At 55.9% G+C, this 23996-nt stretch overlaps 1 protein-coding gene across 1 annotated transcript; it reads left to right on the top strand.

Moving 5' to 3' along the window:
- The first annotated feature begins 1278 nt into the window (after positions 1-1278).
- LOC125918527 (aquaporin-1) lies at positions 1279-14458 on the top strand. Its single transcript, XM_049624514.1, has 4 exons — positions 1279-1841; positions 11084-11248; positions 11555-11635; positions 12367-14458. Exons 1-4 carry the CDS (start codon positions 1452-1454, stop codon positions 12544-12546), a joined length of 816 nt encoding a protein of 271 aa, XP_049480471.1. The 5' UTR covers positions 1279-1451; the 3' UTR covers positions 12547-14458.
- Positions 14459-23996: the final 9538 nt, after the last annotated feature.

Here is a 23996-nt window from a genome sequence, read left to right as displayed (position 1 = left end):
CTCAGGAGCAGGACCGAGGACGGGTAGGCAGGAGGTGGGAGGAGAGGGCCAGAGTGGGCCCCTCCCTCCTGGGCCGGGCCTTGCCTGCCTCCCAGGGCCCCACCTGGCTGCTCTGTCCCTAACTGCACACCCTGACTGCCCCAGGCTGGCGGACGGGCAGCAGCTGCCTGCCCGTGGGAGTCTAGTTGCTTGCACAGTTTATCAGCTGCCTTTGGGCCTCTGGTTTGAGGCTGTGCAGGGAGGGCACAAGGTGGACCACAGGGGTCTGCAGAGCAGCCTCGTCCCCTCCCCCATCTTTCCCCCTTTGTATCTTGCCTCTGGGTTCAGTCCTGTCTCCTCTCTTTATAGTTTATCTCTTCACCCTCTGTGTTCCCTGTCTGTCTCTCCTTTTCGGCCTGGCCTGGAGATGTCTCTCTTTCACTTCCACTTTTGCTGGGATTCTACTTCCCCTTTTTCTTTTTCATTCCCTCTGTTTTCCCCTGTCTGTCTGTCTGTCTTCCCTTCTCAGTCTGTGTCTCTGCCTCTCCCCTTATCTTGTGTCTTTTCTCCTCTTTCCTTCCTGTCTCCAGGCTAGGTTGCCGTCCCTTCTCTCTCCCCAGTGGTCTGCCGGCTTGCAGCCTTTGAGAGTAAAAGTCCTAGACTGCTCCCATTTTCCCCACCTGCCCTGAAATCATTGGTTCAAATTTCTCCCGAAGCGTGAAGGCCCCCAAAGCCTGCCCTTGACCCCAGAGTGGAGGGTGGGCCACAGACAAGCTCTCTGTGCCTCTTAATGCCTCTGAGCCCCCATCTACTGGACCTGGCCAGTGGGTCTGGGGTCCGGGACATCCCTAAAGGGACTTCCAGTGGCCAGGCCTAGTCTGGGATGCAGGAGGCCCAGAATGCCCCCAGGGACCCCTGGACCCGGGGACTCCAGACTAACGCCACCCTGGGATGGGATGGGGATGCCAGGCAAGCAGTATCATCGTGCCCCGCCTCCAGGGAAGGCACTGTCCACCTGCTGAGTCCAGCCTGCCCCATCCAGTGCTCCTGGCTCTGCCTGCGGGCACCCCCTGAGCTTTGCACGTAGGGCAGGGACACCTGGACTTCTGTGGCCCCCTGAGCGGGGCCAACTTGGAGGAATTTCCCAAAGCCTATTAGAGCAGTGGCTGCCTCCTGCCTGCCTCCTTGGGCTGGGCAGGGCTGAGGGCGGAGGGAGAGAGGGAGGGAGGAGGGAGAGGAGGGAGGGAAAAAAGTTGGCAGGCCGACAGCAGCGCTGTGTCTGCATCCATCGCTGAGAGGAGGCCCGTGCAGTGTGGGGCGGGCCAGGAGCGAGGAGAGGCCTTCCTCCCTTTGTGCTCCCCCCTCCTCTCCTGCCCCCGGGGCCCTATAAATAGTCCCAGCCCGGGCTGTGGCTCAGCTCTCAGAGGGAGTCGAGCACCAGGCAGCGGTCTCAAGCCAAGCCCCCTGCCAGCATGGCCAGCGAGTTCAAGAAGAAGATCTTCTGGAGGGCCGTGGTGGCCGAGTTCCTGGCCATGACGCTCTTCGTCTTCATCAGCATCGGTTCCGCCCTGGGCTTCAATTACCCGGTGAAGAACAACCAGACAGCAGGTGCCTCCCAGGACAACGTGAAGGTGTCACTGGCCTTCGGGCTGAGCATCGCCACCCTGGCCCAGAGCGTGGGCCACATCAGTGGCGCCCACCTCAACCCGGCCGTCACGCTGGGGCTGTTGCTCAGCTGCCAGATCAGCATCCTCAGGGCTATCATGTACATCATCGCCCAGTGCGTGGGGGCCATCGTGGCCACTGCCATCCTCTCGGGCGTCACCTCCTCCCTGCCGGACAACTCGCTTGGCCGAAACGAGGTATGTGAGGTCGTCCCAGGCACCAGGGCTCTGGAATGGGGCAGAGATGGCATAGGTCTCCCCCTCCACCCATTGTGCAGATGGGGACACTGAGGACCCGAGGGGACAAGAGGCTTCTGGGGGTCATGCGGAGCTGGGGCTGGCGCTCAGCTACACCTGCAGCCCAGAGCCTGCTTTCTGCCAGGCACTGTGGGAAGCCAAGACCCAGAGAACAATAGTCTTGCCAATGTCCCCTGTGGGCACCTACTGTGGGGAATAAGCTCTGGAGGCAGCTAACCTTCGGGCCAACGGTGCTGCACCTTTCGGCTGTAGTTTCTCGGCCCTCCCTCCACTCTGCCTGTGCAGCCAGCTCCCTCTTCCCACAGCCCGGCCCCCAGGAGCCGCTGTCCGCTGTCCCTTTGCTGCCCTGACCTAGATGCCGGGCATGTCCGTGTCAGGTCTGCCAGTGCGTGAGCAGGACCCAGGTGGGCGGCCCCACGGTCACACAGGGCCCCGAACGAACTGCCTTCAAGGAAAAAGCCCCTCCTGCTCCTTGGTCCCCAGGGAGTAGACAAAGATCGGGGGTGAAAACACTCTCTCGGCTGTTTGCAGGTGGTTTTCCTGGATTGCAGTATGGGGTGGCGGCCAGCCTGGGGACATCTTGCCTCCTGTCTGGGCTCCATTCTCTGTCGCCAGGCACTGTGAGGCATGGCACGTGCGTGTGTGTGTGTGTGTGTGTGTGTGAGCGGTGTGTGCACGTGGATGCTGGCATGGGTCTCTGAGCTTGTGTAAGCTTGTGTGCCCCCGCATGCGTCTGTGTCTAGAAGTGTGCCTGGGAGAGTTAGGGCCACTGCGTGAGTGGGTGGGGGTGTGTGTGTGTACCTGTGTGTGCCCACTGCTCCTGGCTTGAGTGGGGTCTGGGCTGGGGGCACTGGTGGTAAGCAGAGGTTGGCGACTGGGTGGCAGCTGCTGAGAAGCATTCCTCCCGGGCCGCTTAGCACAGCTAATTGGCCGTTGGCGGCAGTTGCCTGCTGTCGCGGACCTGGGCTTTTCCAGACCCTCAGCCAAGTGCAAACCCAGACCTGGCTTGGGCCACAGCAGGAGGGAATCTGGCCTGAGAGAGGCTGAGGAAGGCTTGGAGGGTGCCGTCCCAGGGAAAGGGAGAGTGAAGGAGCACAGAGGAGGAATCAGATCTACAGAAAGGAGGCTGGCCAGGCCCGGGCAGGGCAGGCGGGTGTAGGGACGGTGAGGGAGCCGGCCAAGGGCTCCTCGGCGGGTGATTATATAGCAATCGTTCTCTCGCTTCCCAGCCGAAGTTCAGAGCCAGGTGCTTCAGCTGGGGGAGGCTTGGTGAGGGCATGGCCTTGCCACAGGGGAATTAGCACTTCTTCTGTCACAGTGACACCTTACCCAGCCCCCTCCGAGGAGCTAACTGTGGCTCAGCCCAAGATTGAAGATTAGCCTACAGGCTGGAGTTTAGACTTTAGTCAGGGAAGACGTGGCCAAGGTGGGTAGAAGGGACAGAACTGTGGCAGGCCACGTTCCTCCAAGCCTCAGCCTCTCCAGAGGGGCAGAGCCAGGTGACTTCGGAGAGTGCCCCCTGGGTAGGGTCAGGTTCACGCTAGGGCTGGGCTGGGCGCGATGGGGGGTGGGGAAAAGGGCCTCGAAGGGGAGGGGTTGAATCTCTTCAGGACTTCTGCCCCCTCTTGACCCTCCTTCTCAAGGGACAGGCAGGACAGGCATCTGTTGTCAGACCTTGCGCTCTAACTCAGGCATCACGGGCAGATGTGGGGGAGGGTGGGCACCCACAGTGTCATTTTGATCTGGCCACACCCTGATCCAGTGTCCCTTCCCTTCTCTGACCTCCATTTTGTAGAGTTACCCAGATGCCTGGGCTGGGCAGGTTGCAGATAGGGGGGGAAAAGGGATAAGCTCATGCAGGGGCCAGCCCTGGTCTCAGAGGCAAGCACACCGTGTTCAAGGCCTGCTCCTGCTCACCTGTTGAGTTTCACTGGAGCTGAGGACCCTGAGACTCCAAGAAGGAACCCAGGTCTCTAGATCTCTCTCGGCCCTGCCCATACCGCCAGCAAGCTCACTTTGCAGACTTGAGTTTATCAGCCTTCCCCGGAGGGTCTGGCTGAGAGGAACCTAAGAGGGGCCGTGCTGAACACAAGGGTACTGAGTGTTGAGGTGGGGTGCAGGCACTCTCCTGTCCACACAATGGAAGTTTGGGGTCCAGAAGCACAAGTTCTAGGCCTAGAAACAGAGAAAGCATCTCTCTCAAGGCCTCCTCTGGGACACCGGACTTGGGATCTGAAGGGATCTGAAGGGACCCGGCAGGTGGCCTCAATGCCTCGAGAGGGGCAGAGACCAGTCTACGCAGCAAGTGACACATTCTTTCCCCCAGGCTTTGCTGGAGGCTCCCATAGCCCCTTGGGCCCCGGACCCCACCCTGGCCCAAACCTAGGTGGGGCCCTTTGTTGGCATGGAGATTTCAAAGGAAAATAGGGAAAGGAGGCAGGAAGTGGTTGGAGTGAGTCAGGGGGTGCCCCTGGGGGCATGGTGGGACAACTCTCTTCTCACTGAGTCAGGACTTGGGATGCACCCTGGAGAGACCACGGGCCTCTGTCCAGCCTATAGGATCCTGGCTGGTTCTAAGAGCCAACCCCCAATTTAGGCCCAAAGTGACAGTCTCAGAGGCAGGGGTTGGTGTCCCCGTCTCCCTCTGTCCTTGTCAGACACTGAAACACTTCAGGCCAACAAGCTCGCCTGTGTGGCCCCAGTGTCCGTCTGTGAAATAGGGACACAGCGGGGCGTGGCTGGGCTCTGGAAAATGCAAGATGCTCCTGGACCTGGGAGTCCTGACTGTTAGCTGGCTCTTTTTATTCCTCCCCTCTCTGGCTCACTCACCCATGCTCCCTGCAAACCAAAATGGGACTGCTGGGGGCTGAGCTGGGGGCTGAGTCACCAGCTCCCTACCCTTGGCAGACCCTGGCGAGCAAGATAAGCCCCGCACACAGCTGCCCACGATATGGGGCAGGAGGCAGGTGTGATAAGAGGTGTTGGGACTGTCAGAGCGGCAAAGGAACCTCTCTGCCTTTGAGCGGTGGGAAGGGCCTGGAAGGCTTTCGGGGAGGAAGCTCCATGGGGAACCTGAATGTGGAGGCAGGAAAAGGGGGTTGCAGGCAGAGAAAGGGCGGCACAGGCTGTGAGCACAGGCAAGGCGGCGGTGGGAGGTCACGGCCTGGGCCTGGCCTCAGCCCTAAACTCTCCCCTTCCCCAGTTTCCCCAACCACAGAGCCAGAGGGTTGTCCCTTCCCTGTTGGCCCCCTTCCCCCGACCCCCGCGCTGGGCCACCGGTTCTTCCAGGGTTGAGGGCCCCTCTGCCTCCTCCAGAGCTGGGGGTGGGCTGGGGAAAGGGAAGCCAGTTTTCAGACGGATGTGCCCAGAGAGGGGGGCTGGGGGCTGGGTGGTGGTGCCACAGCTGGGACATATAATTACTGTTTCCAGCCAGAACCAGATGAGGGGGAGGGCATCGAGAGGCAGGAGTTTTGTGGTGGAGACTTCCCTCGCCACAGAAAATTCTGAGGCTGTTTCCCCTGTGGGGGCCCTCGGAGCAGCCCTGCCAGCCCCAGGCTGCCCACCCCAATACCTGGCCTTAACCAGGGCTCGCTCTGTGAATCCTCTCCTGAAGGGGCAGTGCCACGAGAGGGGACGTGGCCCGCTGGAGTGCCTCAGTCTGAGGGGACTCGCCTCACCCTCACGCCCCTGGGTCACAGCCTTCCTCTCACACCTTGAGCCATTAGTTCATTGCAGGCCAATTGCATGTAGGGCCCTCTAACCTGAGCTCAGTCCCAGAGACTGCTCCCCACTTTCTCTAGGGCCCCACTCAGCAAGGGTTCCTTCAGCATTAGCCGCCAGGGCTTTCCCCAGGTGGCTTAAACGTGCCGTATGTCCACCTCTCAGGGACTGGCTCAGGGCTTCCTCTGTTCTTGTTGGTAGAGCCTTCCTGGGGGCCATGGTCCCTGCCCTCTGGAAGCGCCAGTGGGTCTGGGGTCTCCTGAATAGCTGGGACTGGGCCAACACACTCACAGGTGTCGGCAGGAAAATGTTGTCATGGCCATTGTCCCCTCAGCCAGGGCCTCTCCCCAGGGATGTGTGTGTGTGTGGGGGGGGTGCTCCTTGCCCACAGTGATGCTTAGGGGGATAAGTGAGGGGCTCTCTTTATGTAACCAAGGAGCTGCAGTTCTGTGGGGTTAAGAACCCCAACTCAAAAATGGTAGAAAAGCCTGGAAAATGCCCTGTTCCCATTAGCAGCTCCTTTCGGTGCCTGAAATTCCACCGCCAGGAAAACTAGAGAGGCAGATGTCTGCTCAGTGCAAAGAAGCAATTTTTATTTTTAATCAGGAAGGGGCTGCCACCAAGCCAGTAAGCTCCCTATCGTTAGGTGTCCAAGTCGAATCTGCCCGCAGCCAGCTCTGGGGGTACAGCAGTGTGCCGTATTGAGACCCCAGGTCAGATGGCTCTGTGGGAATCCTGCACTCAGGATCCTGGCCGGGAGGGTGACTGTAGGTCCTGGGGCTAGGGGTCCCATGTCAGGCAGGGAGGAATTCTGGAGACTGTCCAGGGCTAAAATCTGGGCCGAGGCTTCCACTTTACTGATAAGGAAACTGAGGCCACAGAGGCATTGAGATTGTGAGGTTGTATAGCAGATCACGGCAGGGCAGGACCATGCCCCCAGCCTGCCTCCCAGCCCTTGATTATTTCTGCTTCTCTAAAGTGCACGTGTTCACACTTCACTAACGTCCCCTCCCCCTCAACACACACACATACATGGCACATAGGGGCATACACACGTGGGTGTAGAGAGCATCTTCTCAAGCCTGGGTGGTTCCACTCGGGCCCTGGGATCCTAGGAAGGTGGGGTAAGTGCTCCTCAATGGAGCCTCTTCCTTTCCCTGGCAGGAGGATGGGGACTGCCCTGGAGTAAGGAAAAGAAGGAGGGAGGGAAGGAGGAAGCCATTACTTTGTGTATTGTTTCTTGTCAGGAAGATGAAATGGCTTCTGGGGGCAAATAAGGGCCCTTTGAGATCTGTGACTCTTTGTCCCTCAAGGGGGCTTCCTTTCCTCCTCCTTCCCTTTCCCCAGCCAAGTAGTGGACCCTGTGTGTAGCTGTGTGATACAAAGAGACAGGGCTGCACACTCAGAAATGCCATCAGACACACAGCACGGCCATACAGGGCCACATGTCACAGAGACCCCCAGGTGCACGGGGCCCACCTTGGTAAGAGGCGGCACCCTGTGTGATAGGGATTCTCAGAGAACGTTGAGATACACTGGCCAATACCTGACTAGTTCATCTGAATGTCCGCACGGGCTGAAAAAGAGTGGATATTCTCAAATTTGGGGTGGATGGCTTTACAGAGTTTCCTTAAATCAAACTTGTTAATTATGTGGCTCAAATCCTTCCTGTTTGTGCTATTTATATTGTCTGACTGCTTCAGTCCATCAGTTTCTACGAGAGGGTTGTTAAACTCTTTCACTCTGGTGGTGGATTGATCAAATTCTCCTTATATTCTGTCAACTGTCGCTTATTTTTAGGCTATGTTGTTTGGCGCATACAGGTTTCGAATTTATGTAGCTCTCTGATAGACTTTTTCATTCAATTATTTTGTAATAAGCCTCTTAACATCTCACGAAAAGGAAAAGGAGAGAGTTACACCCGGACACATCTGGTCACCTACAGATCCTGCAGGTACCAATATACGAACATACACGGAGGCACACACAGCCGTGGATACCCACAGGAACATGCACACAGGAATATCCATGAAGGAGTGACACAAGGGACCCACTGAGGTCCCCCTCACGTGAGTGCTGAGTCCTGGAGGCAGTGGGTGAGCAGGGCAGGCCTCGATGTCTCCCCTCCCCTGTTCTTTGAGAGTGTATGCTCAGCGTGCAGCCAGGCCTGGTGCCTGCTGTTCCCCAAAGGCGGGACACCAGGGTGCCCAGGTCAAGTTGGGGCCCTGGGCCTAGGAAGCTACCTTGGTCAGTCTGTCCATGGGCAGCAGGGATGGTTCTAGGGACCCATTGTCTAAAAAGGTCAACCCTGTCCCCCACCCTCTCCTGGGTGCTGGGGCACACTGGCAGCTAGACAGCCATCTTCTGCCTGCTCCTCAGTTCAAGCTGGGAATAGCCAGGTCCCTTGGCTGGGCGTGTAGACATCAGGACACTTGGCTGGGACAAGGATCCTGGCTTTGCTATCTTGTCCCTGGGACTCAGCCTCCTCATCCATTCTCTTACAGAGGCTTGCATGGCTGCCCTGTAAGACCCACAAAAACTAATGACTGGCCTGTGGTCTCCAAGCTACAAAGCAAATAACCTAGCACTGGATCCAGAGAGCTTCCCTTCCAGGCTGCTTCTAGAGAGGATAGAAGTTCTGGAAAATTAGCATCATCTGCTACTTCTGTCGCTATGCAGCAAGTGTCCCCTATGAGGCCTGGGCAGCAAGATGGGAAGGTCTCCCTACTCTGTCCTCACCAAGCTCCCAGGCCAGGGGTTGGACGACCTACAGAGGAGGAAGGAGGGTTAACAGTGTGAGTGGGTAGCAGCAGAAATTAATTTCAGCCAGGGATAGGAGGAAGCTTCTTGGAGCTGGTGGGATCTGAACTGGGCCTTGACAGTGGGCGTAAATGGATTTGATGTGAAAATGCAGAGCTGGTGTCTTTCTGATACTTCACATTAAATGTGTGGATTATTCTGTTGTTTATCCTTATATTCATAAAACTGTGTTGTTGTTGTTGTTGTTGTTGTTTGGAAGGGGGCTTAATCAGTGAAATATAAAGCCTAGGCTGGGCAAAACTACCTGGGGATATACAGACATATTTTTTTTTTCCCAACACCAAGTGACCACAACTGGGATTAGCCTTATTTAAGCAATTGTTTCCAATTTAATGGGTTGTAAACAGTAACACGTTTTGAATGTTTACCTACTTTTCCTGGACATCAAGTTTCAACAGACCTTTATCCTTTTCAGTTCTGAATTATCAAGTTTTTCCAGATGTAAGTCACACAAGTGCGTTGGTGGTTAAAGCAGAAGTAGCCAGTAGATACTGAAGCAATCAGGGGAGGCTTCCTAGTGGTGGTGGTGATGGGTATCAGGAGAGGAAGATCGTCAACCTGCGTGGTTCTGAGCTAAACGCCCTGGGTGGTCAGGAAGGGGGTATAACCCAGAGTTCCCAGGGCGGGTGGCCACCTCTCCTGCTTCCTGTGGACTCAAGAGTGCTGGGCATGGCACCCGGCTCCTGTGCTCTGCTCACTTTGCATGAGAAGGCATGCCTTTGGGCAGAGCAGGGCCTGGGGTACTCAGACCTGGTTAAGAACTGCGGGAGGAGATGAGCTCGCCCAGGCCCAGTCTGTGAGAGGGTGGGGAATGGGGAGTATAGGAGGCAGGAACCACTTAGAACGATGGCTCCATTAATCAGCATGCCAGGCCTGGTTTCAGGACTCCGGCCAGCTAGCAATTAGGCTGGCGCTGGGGAGCAGAGGAGAGAGCTGGAAGAGCAGGAGGGCAGCAGCAGGTGTGAGTGTGACGGGCATCTGTACAAGTTGGCCCGGTCACACCAACCTCACCTCCACGGAGCCTGTCCTGGCTCCAGGCAGGCCTCGCTCCGGCCTCCACAACCCTGTGCAGGGCCCCGCCCCTTCTGGCTGTCCCCCAGTCTGGGGATAAGGTGAGAAAGAACCAGAACAAAGCCACAACTGTCCTGATCCCTCCTGCCTCAGCAGCCCTTTCCAGATGCCCCGAGACACCCCCCACCATTGCCTTTGAAACTCCGGCCACTCTGGAAGGTGGGCAGGAAAAGCTGTTTTACAGATGGGGAAACTGAGGGTCAGACTGGGGAAAGGCCATGGCCATGGCAGCACAAGTAGGAGAGTCAGGACCTGAACACAAGGATGGGAACAAAACTGGGCATTGCCCCCCGGGCTGGCTGAGCTGAGGGGTCAAAGCTCTGGGGTCGGCCAGGAAAGGCCTAGATCTGGGGCTGCAACACAGGGGAGGGGATGTGAGTCACTTTCCCTGTGACCCAGGGTTGCAGACAAAGGCGGGAAGAGAATTGTTCTTGTAAGATGGCCTCAGGGTGGGGCTGAGAAAACTGGGCGTGGGAGTGGAGGAGGGCCCCCCACCTAGAGTTTTGTAAAAATGCCCTCTGGCTTTGGAGGATGCCCCCCTCATGCCCCCAGGATGAGGCTTCAAGTTCAGGCATATTTGGGCACACCAGCCCTGCCCTGGGGGAAGACAGCCCACATGGCCACATCCAGGCATCTTTGCCAGTGAGCCTTTGCTCACGTGGCCCAGCTCTCCCGTACGGGTGCCCCTGGCCCCTGGGACCCCCACAAAGGGGCGGGTGCAGGGGTCCCTGGGGAGGGGTCTCCCTGGTGCAGCTGCAGAGGGAGGGCTCCGGTGACCTCATGACGGCTCCCATTCCCTTCTTTTTCCATGACTCATGTTTCTAAAAGTGGCCCAAAAGCAAGTGGTAGCCAGACGGTGGTGGCGGGGCCTATGTGGCCAGGGAGTTGGTGGGGGGGGGGGGGGGGTGCCAGGGGGGAGAGGGAGGGGAATGTAGGGAGGGCTGAGAAGAAATGGGAGAGACACAGAACCGGGAGAGACAGACAGAGGGTGGGTAGGAGACAGGGCAGGGCAGCGTGGGAGACCAGAACAGGGAGAGAGACTAAGGGAGCTGGGGCCAGCTAACTGAGGAAGACCCTTCTCAACTCTGGGAGTTGTAGATGCAGCAGGAGATGGGGTGGAATGTTCTGGACTTTTGGGGTGTGAAGCAATGTCTCCGGCCATTTGCTTCTCTGCTCCCTGCAGGGTTGAGAATCCCTGACCGTCTCCTCCCATGTGTAGGGCTTGCCCCTTGCCTATGGCTTTGGTACCTGCAGGGCACTCTGGCTGGCTGGAGGTGGGCAGATGCCCTGCCTCACCCCAGGCTTCTCTGGCCTCTAGGCGGAGTGCTGCAGGGAGGAGGCAGGTACCAGGGGCTGAGCTGGCACCTCCTCAAAGTCGTGGAAGGGACAGAGCCTGGTGTCCACTACCAGAGGTGTGTTCTTGGGAGGGGCCTGGGCCCTTCTGGGCCTAGCCAGGGGCTGATGTCATGGGCTTTGAGGACACCAAGTTGCCTGGGCCCGGGGGGGGCGGGTCTCAGACAGAGTCCCTACTCTGCCCACTCACCCAACCTCCCTGTCCCTCTCTCCTACAGCTGGCCCCCGGTGTGAACTCTGGCCAGGGCCTGGGCATCGAAATCATCGGCACCCTGCAGCTGGTGCTTTGTGTGCTGGCCACCACTGACAGGAGGCGCCGTGATCTCGGGGGCTCGGGCCCCCTCGCCATCGGCCTCTCTGTGGCCCTGGGACATCTGCTCGCGGTGAGTGTGGGGTCTTCCTGGCTGGGGGTAGGGTGGGGAGAACAGGGCCAGGCAGAGGTGGTCGGGGTACCCTCTCACGGGTAGGGGGGTGGGATGATCAGCTCTTTGGGGCTGGGGATAGGGTCCTGCTCAGGAGAGGGCAGCACAGGGACCCCCTGACCATCTTTCTGGGTCAGCGAGCCCCTCTTTCTGAGCCTGATTGTTACCCCCCTGTTTTCTCTCTGTGTGTCATTGCCTCGCCTCCTCTCCCTCTGTCTGTGTTTCTCTGGCTCTCCCCCTTCTGCCTCCCTGCCCTTCCCCTTGCAGATCGACTACACAGGCTGCGGCATTAACCCCGCCCGGTCCTTTGGCTCGTCAGTGATTACTCATAACTTCAAGGACCACTGGGTAAGGGGTCTCACCATCTCCTGGGAGGTGGAGGTGCCGAATGGAAGTTCCAACTCCACCCTGCAGCATCCTCCCTCATCACAGAGGCTGTGGGAGACAGACAGGGCCAAGGAGATTGGAAAACCAAGGCCTGACATGGGGGTGGTGGGATCAGACTTCAGGCTGGGCTGCTGCCTGCCAGCATCCCAGCGGCACCCCATTCAGGGTGACCTGGGGCAGGCTCCTGGCCCTCGTGGTGCCTGCATTTCCTGAGCAGTGAAGTGGGGCATCGTAGCACCCCCCCCACTGGGGGTAGCACTGGGACAAGTGGCCTCACCGCCTATAGGTTGAGCTTAGCACAGAGTCAGCACTCCATGGACATAGCTGTTCTTACTGTGGATGTTTCTGTCTCAGACCAACCTTTGATCAAACTAGATGTTCCTGTGGCCCTTCCGAAGCTGGGGAGGGTGGGGCCGTGGCCACCCTGAAGAAGGGGCTGGTCTGGTCACACCAGGCACCCTGAGTTGGGGCACATAAAGGCAAGGAGATGCCCGCTACCACAGTCCTGGCTTGGGCCAGCTCTGGAATCGGGATGTAGGGGTTCAACACCGCCTGCCTCTAAACCCAGGCACCGGTGGGAGAGAACCCTTGCAATGGGGTCGGCGCGGGGGGTGGGGGCGGACTCAGGAAAGGCGTCCCAGGAGAGGAGGCTTTCAGTGGACTCCCTCTGAGCATGCCCGCTCTGTTCCTAGATTTTCTGGGTGGGGCCATTCATCGGGGGAGCCCTGGCTGTGCTCATCTACGACTTCATCCTGGCCCCGCGCAGCAGTGACCTCACAGACCGCGTGAAGGTGTGGACCAGCGGCCAGGTGGAGGAGTATGACCTGGATGGCGACGACATCAACTCCAGGGTGGAGATGAAGCCGAAATAGAGAGGCCCTGGCCCGGGCACCCACGCGGGGGCGGGGCAGGGGCGGGCAGAGGGAGGGGAGGGGTGAAATCCATGTCGTAGACACTCTGACAGGCTGGCCACCGTCACTTCCCAAAGAGCCTCCAGAACTGCGTGGTCAAGCCTGATTTGGGGCTGTTTCTGTCACTTTCTTTCTCTTTCTCTGTTTCCTGGCCTCTGGGCTTCCTGAGGACCAAGATTTACCAACCACTCACTCCCTTGAAGTCACGGAGGAAGTGAAAGAGAGGGACCCACTCTGCTAAGGTGTCCCCTCAGAGTGTGATGGAAGGTATGCCAGAAAACCCTCTCATCCCAGAGTTGCTCAACAGCTCACCTGCTGCAGGTGTCTGGGGTGCCACCGTTATTGCTTTGTGCCTTTGGGCGTGGCCCTCCTTCTTCCCAAACACGCACTTTGTCCCCAAGGGTGCTTTGAGGGGAAGAGATTCCAGGAGGTGCAGGGGTAGGGGGCAAGTGGCACACAGGCTTCATTCTTGCAGTTTGGCTTGCTTCTGGCTCCGCCTGCACCCCCCACCCCCCAAACTCGCTGTACGACCTTGGGATCGTCCATGTCTCGGGGCCTCAGTGACCCCATCTGTAAAGTGGCAGGGTCAGGGAGAGCCATGCGGGCCTGAGGCCTCTCTGTTCTATAAGTGTAGATACTCCGTGGGTTCTAGAAGATGTAGTATGGGGCAGCCCTTCTTCCACTTGCCCTGGTTCTTTCCCAAATGTGTAGCTATCGTAGACACCTGTGTGAACACAGGGACACATGCATACATGTTTCAAAGCAGAGGCAGTCCAGGCCGTGAGAAGGGCTCCCGGGGGAGCAGGGCTGACCCCCACGCAGCGGGGACAGGGTCTGCTATCGCGGAATGAGGCCGGTGGGCGCGCAAAGGAGGAATACCCATGTTCTTCACTGAGCTTTAGTTGACCTTTCTCACCTATCGTTGCATCATCTCGATCACCGTTCGGTTCTCCACTTCCTCCTGCCGGTGTAGACACAGCTCACGCTTATGCAGGTGTGTGTTTCTTAAAGGGCAGTTGGTCGTCTGAAGCCCTAAGCCTGAGGACAGGTGACCGTGGTGCGGATCAGCACACAGAGGTGAATGGGCTTTGCTGGACTCTTAGCGGGGCTTCCAAGCCCTCAGCTAATGACAAGGGGAGAGGAGGAGCCGATCCCTGCCCCCCTTATTGCTAAACTCCTGGTTGGAGGCATTTGGGCAGCCGGGAGATCTGCACAGGCTCCCTGTGTCACCCCAGGCACAGCCTTCCCTTGTCATTTACCTGGAGGGGACAGTCAGCCCTGGCCTAATGAGGTAGCTTACCAGTGCAGCCCAGGGACAGTTCAGAGTGCAGGGTCTGCTTCAGGGGCAGCCATCTACCTGGTCTCTTCGATCCCACAGGGCCAGAGCAGGTCCCCCGGCACGCCTGGAGCCACGATGGTGACAAAACCCAAGTGATTCAATCTGCAGTTTATCCCAAAGCAGCAGGACAACCAGGTGACCCTTAATGGTCACCAACCCGTCACAACATCTACACACTCCATTCCCTAGCAGGGACTTCTAGCCCTTTTAACAGATAAGGAAACTGAGGCCCGAGGTCCCACAGCTAGTTAATGATTTGGCCAGGCCTGGCAACCAAGGCCATGTCTCTGGCTACTCCTTGGACCGTGAGACTGACCCCTCTTATTCCCAGCTGCTCGGTTTCTGCCTGGGCGGTGGTTAGAAGCCAGGAGGGGTGAGGGCTGTGCTGGAGGGGAGAGGGGGCAGACCCACTTCCTGCCTGGTTCTCACTGCTGCATACGAGACTCTGCATCTGTCTGCTCTGCGTATACGTCTCTTTGGAATTGGAATTTCATTATATGTTAACACAATAAAGGAAAATGACTTGTAAGGTCATCGAGGCTTCCTGTAGTTTTTCTTCTTTTGGTACCGTGTTCCCAACAAAGGATCTCTGGCTCCCAGAGGAGATCGATGCCCACTCTAGGGACTCAGTCTGGGTGGGGGGAGCCACTGCTTGCCCTCTTGCCCTCAGGATCTCTGCTCTCAGTGGGTGGACACAGCCTCACAGGACTCCATCTGAGCAACACAGGGTCCTGCACCTAATAGGGACGACTTTTGCTTCTGGAGCCTGAAAGGACTGAAGCGTGACAGCCCCATCAGTCCCTCTGCCCTCCTGGGAGCACGGCCCAGGGAGCACCAGGGGCTGATCAGCTGTCTCTCCCTCTGTCCCTCCACTCACATTTCTGACCCCACCCACACCTGTGTTGGGTAATGGGACCCAAGGTTTTGCCGGGAGCTTGGCCATCAGAACCGAGGGAAGCTGTGCCCGGCACAGGTGGTGCTCAGGTGGCCGGTGAAGGGTGGTGACCTGTGGTAGCTAAGAGGGGGGAGCAGCCCAGTCCCTTGAGGCCTTGTGGGCTTTTCAGCCCCCATAAAGCATGTACCACACTCAGTGAGGATGTGCCTTTTCCTGTGGAGAAGTCTGTAGCTTTAGTCAGATCCTAAGGTATCTGCCCAAGGCGGAAGAGAAGCAAGGTCAGAGCAGGCTGGCCTCTGCCTTGAGGGTGACAGGGAACCGTGAAAAGCCCCCTCTGTCTATGCTTCTTTCACCTGTCCTCATGTAGCTCCAAGGCCGCTCTGGGCCCTCTGGAACTCACAAAACCCTTTCCCCCATTCGGGGCCTCTCTCAGTGTTGGAGGCACAGCAGGTGTGGTTGTCCTTATTAGGCAGAAAGGGAGGTGGATGCTCAGTGAGACGTGCCCCAAACTCAGTGAGACAAGTCTGTGTCAGGCTGAGACTTGGACACAGACTCCTGATATCCACCTCTCTGCCCCCTGCATACACACTTAGGGCTGGTATCTCAAAGCAGGGACTATATTGGGAAACTGAGGGCCCCATAATAGGTAACAGGCCCTATTCCAATTAGCGGGCTTGTAGATCCCACAGAGGCCTAGAATCTGGAAGTCTCTGAGGACCATCAACCTTCTAGAAATCTCATCAGGCCAGAGGTGTGGGCTGATTGGGGGAGGGGTGTCTGCAAAGATCCTGGCATCCCAACACTGCTCCCGGGAGACACGTGGTTGCTGCCTCCCTCTGGTGGAGGCCTGGCTGATGGTAATGCAAGGGTGTCTAGACAGGGCCAGGGGCTAGGTCACCCCAGTGATGGCTGAGTCAGTACTGTTGGAACAGGCTTTCTTCTTCCAGTGTTTTCTGGGCCCCTGTGAAGGGCATCTGTGCTGTGTCAGCCCATGTAAAGTGCCCCTGTACCTCCCAGGCTGAGGACAGGCTGGTGTGAGTGGAGGGTGATGGTTATACCATGAAAACAGGATATGGGCTAGCCCACTGCAAGCCAGGCCCACCTGTGAGGGTGTGCCAAGCCTATCTCTCACAGCCCTTCTTGGTTTGTCTCCTTATCTTGACCCATCTCCCCAGGTGAGAAGCCCTCTCAGTCCCCACCAGGGGCCCTGGGAACCCTACCTCAATCCCTGGTCTTCCTTCACCACCCCCAGCCATCTAGGACAGGGCTTTGCTTAGGGATTGTTTAGTTATAATGTTTATAACCCTACTGCCAAGAGACAGGACCTAAAGAAGAGATCAGGGAACTGGTATTTCTTGAGCACTTACTTTGTGTGAGAAACTTCCCTGGGTCTTCACATACAGTCTTTCTAATCTTTGTAACACCCTTGGAAGGTAGAGATGACTGCCTGCCCCCGTTTACAGAGGCCCCTGAGGCCCCTGAAGATAAAATGATTCACCCAAGGCCATAGAGCAAGTTGGTGGCAGAATTTGGACTTGAATATGCTCTGCCTGGTTCCAAAGATTGGCTTCTGGTTTCAAAGATTCCTCCACTATGTGGTGCTGGCCTGTTTTGTCATGACCTCCATGAAGTTTGGCTCTGGTCCAACTAGGCAGCTGGTCTTCCTCTACCTGCAGGATGTTGAGAGTGAGAAGCAGGAAGGAGAACGGCCAGCTGAAGGGACTCCAGCACCAGGAAGAGTGCATTTCATTTTGGAGCCAGCTGGACATGGTGTCTGCTTGAAACACACAGGTACCACTTGGTCCCAGGCAGCTCCACTGGCAATGGCCCTATCCCAGCTTCCCCAGAAGCCCCTAGGCCTGACTGCCCCTCTATCTGGAGGAAAATATCTGATAAACTTGCTTGTTCAGAGGTTACCCTCTGTCACCATAGTATATGAGAAGGGGAAGGGCAATGCTGTACCCTGAGGGAAAATGATGCACTCTGAAGGAGCCTCAGATGCCCTTTCAGGCCTGGGGCAAAACCTTTGGGACTTGCCTGTCCCGGACTTCCTCTCATCTTTCAGTCCATGGGTTCAGGGCTCCAGGTACCTCAACCCCCAAGGGTCATCCCAACTCTGCTCTGCTCATGTTCTGCCCAACCCAGCAAAGAAAAATGGTGAAAAACTGGAACTGGAGTGAGGCAACCAGAGCCCTTGTCTGTTTTCTTCATCAAACTTTAATGGAGAGAGTAACTTTCCTGGAAGATTCCATGACTCAGCCTTTGTCCCCAGCTGCCGAGCATTCAGGTGACTACACACATGAAGTGCTTTGGTGGAGAGCATCTATCATACCCCTTCAGCTGCGTCCCTGCTGAGACTAGACAACAGATGGCTTCCTCCACTGGACTCCCCCATGATCCAATGGAGACTTGCATGTGGAGGTGGCTCAGTGGGCCTGGAAGGTTGTGCCCTCTGCACTTGGCCCAGAGGGAAGCAGGATGTAATTTGGCAGCCATTGAGTCCTAGAATATTTGTCCCTTCATTAAACTCACAAGAGCAAAATGTTGTGGTTCCACAATTGCCCCACCAGTTCTGAGGCCAAGGAACCCGGGTCTGGATTGCATAATTTTCCAAAGCCCTTCTGAGGGAACATCAGCCAGAGGCCTGTGATGGATGTTCAGATCAACCTGAAGGTGTCTTTGTGCTACACATATGTATGACCTCAAGCACTGGGTTGATCCATTCTGGGTTTCTAAATATCCAGGAATTTGGGATCTTTGTAGACCCATAGTTCCCTTTTGATATTTCCCTTTCTCCTCCAGGAATCAGAGGGATTCCTCTTTCCAGACCCTGGAGGGGTGCTGAATGGTCTATAGGAGAAGAATTGCTCTGGACTGAGGTCAGTAGCAACTGGTCAGACATAGATGCCACGAAGCCTCGATGGGGTTGGTGGCCTGTGACTCAGGCCCTGATCCCAGTGTCATTATCCACATCAAAAGCCCACATGGGCTCGAAGAGGGCCCAAATGAAAGGGTGTGGGTGGCTCAAGGCAGCCGTTTGCCACTTGGCCCCAAGGACCATGGTCCCTTTTGGGGATGGTTCTCTCCCTTTGGGGGTTCTCAGGATGGTCCTCAGCATCCTTGGAACCAAAGCCAGGGGCTGGTCTGGAAAAGCACTGGAGGAACCGGTGCCAGGGGCCCCTTCCCTTGGTGTGGCCCAGCCTCGTGCTGACCCATTAGGATTTTTCCATCACTCCTGGAGGTCACACCTTCACTGGTCAGGAGCCTCTCAAGGAGGGGGATAGTGATTAATGTTTTATGGACGAGCTGCTGGGCATGATGCCTTGTTTTCTTTAGGTTTAGAATACAATGAAGACGATGAATGGAATTTGCTGTGAGCTGGGGGCCAGGGTGGGGCAATTCTTAGGGGCTGAGGACCCACAGGTGGTGATGTTTACTGTCCTTCCCTTAGTGCTGAAAAGGGGGTAATTCTGGAGGTGGGAAAGGCCGGTGAGGTTTTTGCCTACGGGGCCATCATCCCCAGACCTTAAGTGACCGTTGGTTCCCACCAACACTTTGGGCTCTGGGTGTGCAGAGAGGCCACTGGTGAAGTGTACCCCCAAATTTTAATGAGCTCGTTCTGCTCAGGTGATTCTACTTCATTCCGATAAAATCACATTCTCCGCATATAGGATTTTGCTTATTTTTCTGTTCTTTCCAGTGTATTGATGGGGAACGAGATGAGGACAAACTGATCTCCAGCCATATGGGTCAGTAGGGTCTCACCACTTCTTAAATATCAAAATGCTTTCATCTATTGGGAGCTCTTCATGTACCCCTCCTCACATCTGGCCTCTCTGACTACCCTGTGCCTTCTCTCATCCCTCGTCTCCTGTGGACCTCTCCATAACCCAGCGCTTAAAAGGTTAACCCATCAGTCGGGGGCCTCAGGGACCTTATTTAGCACTGAAGTTGTGGGGTAGTTCTGCTGGATTACCACGTGTGGCTGTTATATACTTTGCATATCGTCTCTAGTAAAGAGAGAAATATGCAATTCATATATACAGAGGTCCAAGGTCTAAGTTAGAAAGTGTGGGTGTGTGCGTGTGTGTGTGTGTGTGTGTGTGAGAGAGAGACAGAGAGAGAGAGAGAGAGAGAGAAGTAGAGACAGAGAGAGAGAGAGAGAATTCACTCCTGTAATACTACTATATTTGGAGTCGTCCTCTGATCTGTCCTGAGAACCTTCGCAGCAACTCTCACTCATGGGAGAACCATGGCGCAGCTTTGGGTAAGTGCAGAGACCCGGCACTCTGCCAGCTTTTGCAGCCTAGCCCACGACCAGTCCCTACAACATAGTCAAAGGCTGGAGGAATGTCCTCAGCCCACAGTCATGTCCACTAGGTGCTATACTTGGTTTGCCTAAAGCCAGCCTGACCCCATGTAGAATATTAGCTCGAAAAGGCTGGCCTGGCTTGTGTCCGTTAAGGGGAAACTGGCATATATTTTTCTACAAGCTACTGAGTAAGCAAATAGATCTATAAGTTGGAGGGAGAAAGGTATTGTCTTTGGGGAGAAAAATGAAAGGGAAGGAGGGAGGAAGGGAGGAGAGAGAAAGAGAAAGAGACTCTCAAAGAATTCAATAAATGAGTCCAGACCCCTCCCAAAAGCAAACCCCCAAAATTCATAAAAATGCAAAAGTTCTCAAGGATGGCAGCCTAGCATCTATAGCAGTCTGGAACATTCTAGATGTGGCCAATGTGCCCCTGGCATCTTATTTAACACAAGATTTTGTTTTTTTTTTTTAACATATTTTTCATATAATGCAACATAAATAGATAGAAATAACTTATGCCTTTAAGGAACTCAAATGGAAAAGCCAAACAAATGAAACTTACAATACCAAGAAACTTACTTGTAATCACCTGTTTAAAGTTGCCTGTTGAGGGTGTTCACGTATTCTGAATATCACTTCGGTGTGTGTGTGTGAGGGACAGTGATGTCAAGCCCCTAAAGCAGGAACCAGGAAGGCCTCAGCTGCCGGAGGAACCTGCTGCAGGGTCCTCTGGATTGTGCAGGCTACAATGCCAGGTGATGACGTGACCAACTCAACAACTTTTGTTATTTGTTTGAACTCCTAGGAAACCTCCCTTAAATGGAGCTTGAGATTTTGAACAATATGAGGGCACTGTACCCAGGCCCGCAGAGTAGACGGGTATCTGTTGGATTCCCGGCAGTGGATGTTGAACTGCCTTCTGGGAAAAAAGCAAGTTCCTGGGAGGGTGGTAGAGACCAGCCCCCAACCCCTTTTCCCTCCCCAAATCAGGGCTGCTTGCTTGGATAGTTAAACAGCAGGTACTGTGGTGGGGGTTTTCTTTTTCTTCTTTCTTTCTTTCTTTCTTTCTTTCTTTTTCTCTCGTGTGTCGGTGAGAATTTTTTTTCCAGTGAGAAATGTATAATAAATTATATATTTGATAAGAATACTGGCAACCTCTATTTTCACATAACATGTTTCCTCAGCAGACATTCCTTGGGAAGCCAGACACTGGGAGGTGAGTTCCATGCTGAAGAAGATGTGGTGAGGGTCGAGCCGGGTGTGTGTCTCGCTGGCTCAGGACGTTGACCAAGGCTGGCTTTGGAGAGGCAGCCTCTCCTGTGGTCATAGGGCACACGGCCCCTTAACCTCACTGGCCACCTGGCATTGCTGGCTGTCAAGCAGGCACCTGCGACTCTGGAATAAGCACTCATGATTTCCTACATTCACCCTCATTTCTGGGTCTCGCAAAGACAGGGCAGCGCAGGCATTTCCCAGGCCTCTGGACACCCCGATCTTTTTGTCTCCTGCCTCACTTCACTCCTCTCTCCTGCAGACCTGAAGAGGTGTCTCTGTTCCATACCCTGTGAGAAGATTCCTGGGCTCTAGGGAGAGGATGGCTCTGTTAAACTATTCGTGAAGTTCCAGGAGTCACTGATGCGCCTGGATCGTGACTGATGGGCCAGTGGCACCTTCCATCCGAGACGAACTCCAAGAATTTCCGCTGCTGCCAGTGACCTCCCGGACTGGGAGGATCAGCTGCATCTGCCTCCAGGAATGTGGGACCTAGAGACACCAAACCTAGGAAGGCCTCCGTGGGGCCCGAAGCTTTAGTTCTAGAAAATTCTGAGGGCTCCTAGCTCCCCCGCCCATTTCCCTCCTTCTCCCTAAATGTGAAGTCACCGCAGGCTGCCCTTGAGATTTTCTGGAAATGGAAAATGAGAAATCCCAGAGAGTTAGATTTGAAACCGAATTTAGTGGCCGTGGGGATTTTTACCAGCCGGTGCTATCCACATGCTTGACCAAGGCCTGAGTGAATGGCTTAGGTAGGTCACCTGAGCTTAGATGGATCACCTGCTCCCTCTGGTCCTTGCAGAATGGGAACCCCAGTTCCTGGAGCTGTTGACTGGTTTTCACAGTGATTAGGCTAAGTTTGGAGACCGTATCACTCATCACAGAAATTATAGTAGAGGCTCTGACAAGGCCTGCAATTAATTTTTTTTTTTTAACGTTTATTTATTTTTGAGACAGAGAGAGACAGAGCATGAACAGGGGAGGGTCAGAGAGAGAGGGAGACACAGAATCGGAAGCAGGCTCCAGGCTCTGAGCCATCAGTCCAGAGCCCGACGCGGGTCTCGAACTCACGGACCGCGAGATCGTGACCTGAGCCGAAGTCGGCCGCCTAACCGACTGAGCCACCCAGGCGCCCCAAGGCCTGCAATTAAAAATACACTTATTTAGGCTAGTGTTCACCAAACTTATTTGTCCACAGACCTTTCTTTTGGAAGTAACTTGTATTACTGTTTTGAAGAATGGGTTTTCTATAGAACATATAGTAAATGTGAGCCTGGGCATTATTTCTGAGGGCCCTGCAGCTTTCGGATTCTGCTATTTAAACCCTCAGGATGGCTGAGTTTATCAAGACCTCTCATGAGGGCAGGTGTGAGGGACGAAGGAGGAGAGAGATGTTCTGAGTTCAGAGTCAGGGTGCTGGGGACATGGAGGGAAAGAAGAGGCAGATAAGAGTGTGCTTGTACCTGTGTGCGTGAGAGACAGGCAGAGAGGGAGGGGGGTAGGTGAGAGATGGAGGTGGTCGCTTATCAAGAGAGGCAGAAAGATTACAAAGGTTGAGAGTCACAAAAAAAGAGAGAGGGAGAGGACTGGCGACTGGGGATGGGCTGTGACTTCCCATCCCCAGAGCGACTTCCTCTGGCCCATCACTGATTAATCCCCATCTGCCTTGTCCTGCCACCCTGGGGCACTTGTACAGGAGCCAGCGGCAGTGCCTGGGTATAGCCAGAGAAGGTCTCCAGGAAAGGAGCCTCCATGAATCATTGACTGGCCTTCCTTTGTGCTGGAACCAGCTTGTGCTGGTTTCCATGCCAAGCTCCTGGAGCCATGGGCAAAGGTGGCAGAGGCTGGGGGTGAGCCCAAGCTCATCCAGAGCCTCCAGAAACAGGCCAATCTAGGGATGTCAGGATGGGCTCGGGACACCAGGGCTCCTTCCCGGCTACAACAAAGCAGCAGCACCTCGGATGACTCCCTTCCCCTCTTTGCACCTCAGTTTTCCCATCCACACCGTGACGATTGCGTTGAGAGTCCTGAAAAGCCCTCCCAGGTCTAGGATTTGGCTCAGAAGCCTTTAAAACCTTGTAGCTGGAATCTCTCCCTGCACGTTGGCTTTGGGGTCTGATTCATACCCCAGCTCATATCTCTGAGCCTTGTCCTAACGACACCTGGGCTCTGTGCTTGCTTAGCTCTATTGTGGAGACACACACAGGGACCGAGGCCATCGGCCTGTCATCAGAAGCTCCAGCATGCTTGGGGAAGTCTCCACATCCCCCCGCGGCCAGCCAGGAGCCCGCCTCTGGAAGGTGCTGAATGTGGGGGCCGTCCCGCACCTGTTGCCTGTCCTCCCCATTTTCCTGTGTCTCTGCCGTGCTGTGGGATCCCAGGCACCCCCGCCCCTCCCACTGCATTTCCACAGCACAGCCCTGGGAGGAAAGCCTGTGGTGGGTCAGTGAGGCACCCCCATTCCTACGCCACTCAGCCCTGGTGGTGCCACCTGAGTCCCAGTCCCAGTCCCCGCCCGAGGGAGGAGGAGGTCTGCAGGAGCCCTCACGGGCCTGGCCCTCCTTCCACACGCCCTGGGGCTTATCCAGGTGGAAACACCATCTGGGCGCCTCAACCCAACTCTGGGGGAAGCCAGAGAGACCCCTTCCCAAGGCTTAGCACTCCTGGGGGGACTATTTTCAAAGCCCAGCTACATCACCCCCCTTTCCTCCTGCAGTCTGCTAATCTCTTGTGGGCCCTACGGGGCAGATTCTGGGGCCCGATGGAGTGACGAGGGGTTGGGAAGGGACTCCTTAGCTGGCCAGGCTGGGAGTCCCGGGACAGCCACTTCTACGTGTGGGGGTGGGGCACCCAGGTGTGATGATGCTAGGAAGCCAGAGAGCCGTCAGAGGCGGTAGGGAATTGACTCAAACCCCCACACCCATACTGCCATCCTCATGAAAGAGCTGGGATAACTGAGACCAGAGAGAAGGTGCCTTCTCAAAGTCACCTGGTGGGGAGTGGGGGGTGCCTTCTTGGCTGGGCTGGAGCTCTTCTATGGCTCCCTGACCCTCACCTCTCTCTGCTTGCCTTTTACTGAGGCCATTTGTTATTTCAGCCTTTCTGTGGCCCTGTGACATGGTCCTAACCCATCTCTGCAAAGGCCTTTACAGCCCCTAGAGATGCCCTGAGTGTAGCAGGTGCCAAAGGCACGGCGGTCACACTCCCCTGGCTCCTGGCTCGGATACTAGCCCCTTCAGCTTGCCCACCCGTGTCCCTCCACAGTTACAGGGGGGGAGGAAAACATTCCCTGAACAAAGGGGAAGGGAGGGAAGGGGTGTCCAGGGGATGAGGGCTTGCAGGCTGGACCCCGAGGGGCAGCCAGAGATGCTGTTTCCCCAGGCAGCGAGCAGAGGGACCTTGGGGCAGGCAGGGGATTGGGGGGAATGTGCTGGAGGGGCTGTTGGAGAGGAGGCCAACCTGGCGTGCCGAGAAAACTCCTTAGGCTGAGGCTCTTGGTGCCTGAGTAATTCAAGATAGATCTAGGCTTTGGAGATTGGGATCCTGGGCTAGGGTCAGAAGGGCAGCAGGAGCCCTCAGAGTGATCAGTCAAG

This window comes from Panthera uncia, unplaced genomic scaffold, assembly GCF_023721935.1.
Source record: "Panthera uncia isolate 11264 unplaced genomic scaffold, Puncia_PCG_1.0 HiC_scaffold_95, whole genome shotgun sequence".
Taxonomy (NCBI): domain Eukaryota; kingdom Metazoa; phylum Chordata; class Mammalia; order Carnivora; family Felidae; genus Panthera; species Panthera uncia.
Note: the sequence above shows the minus strand (reverse complement) of the source record. Positions and strands in the feature narration are given on the sequence as shown.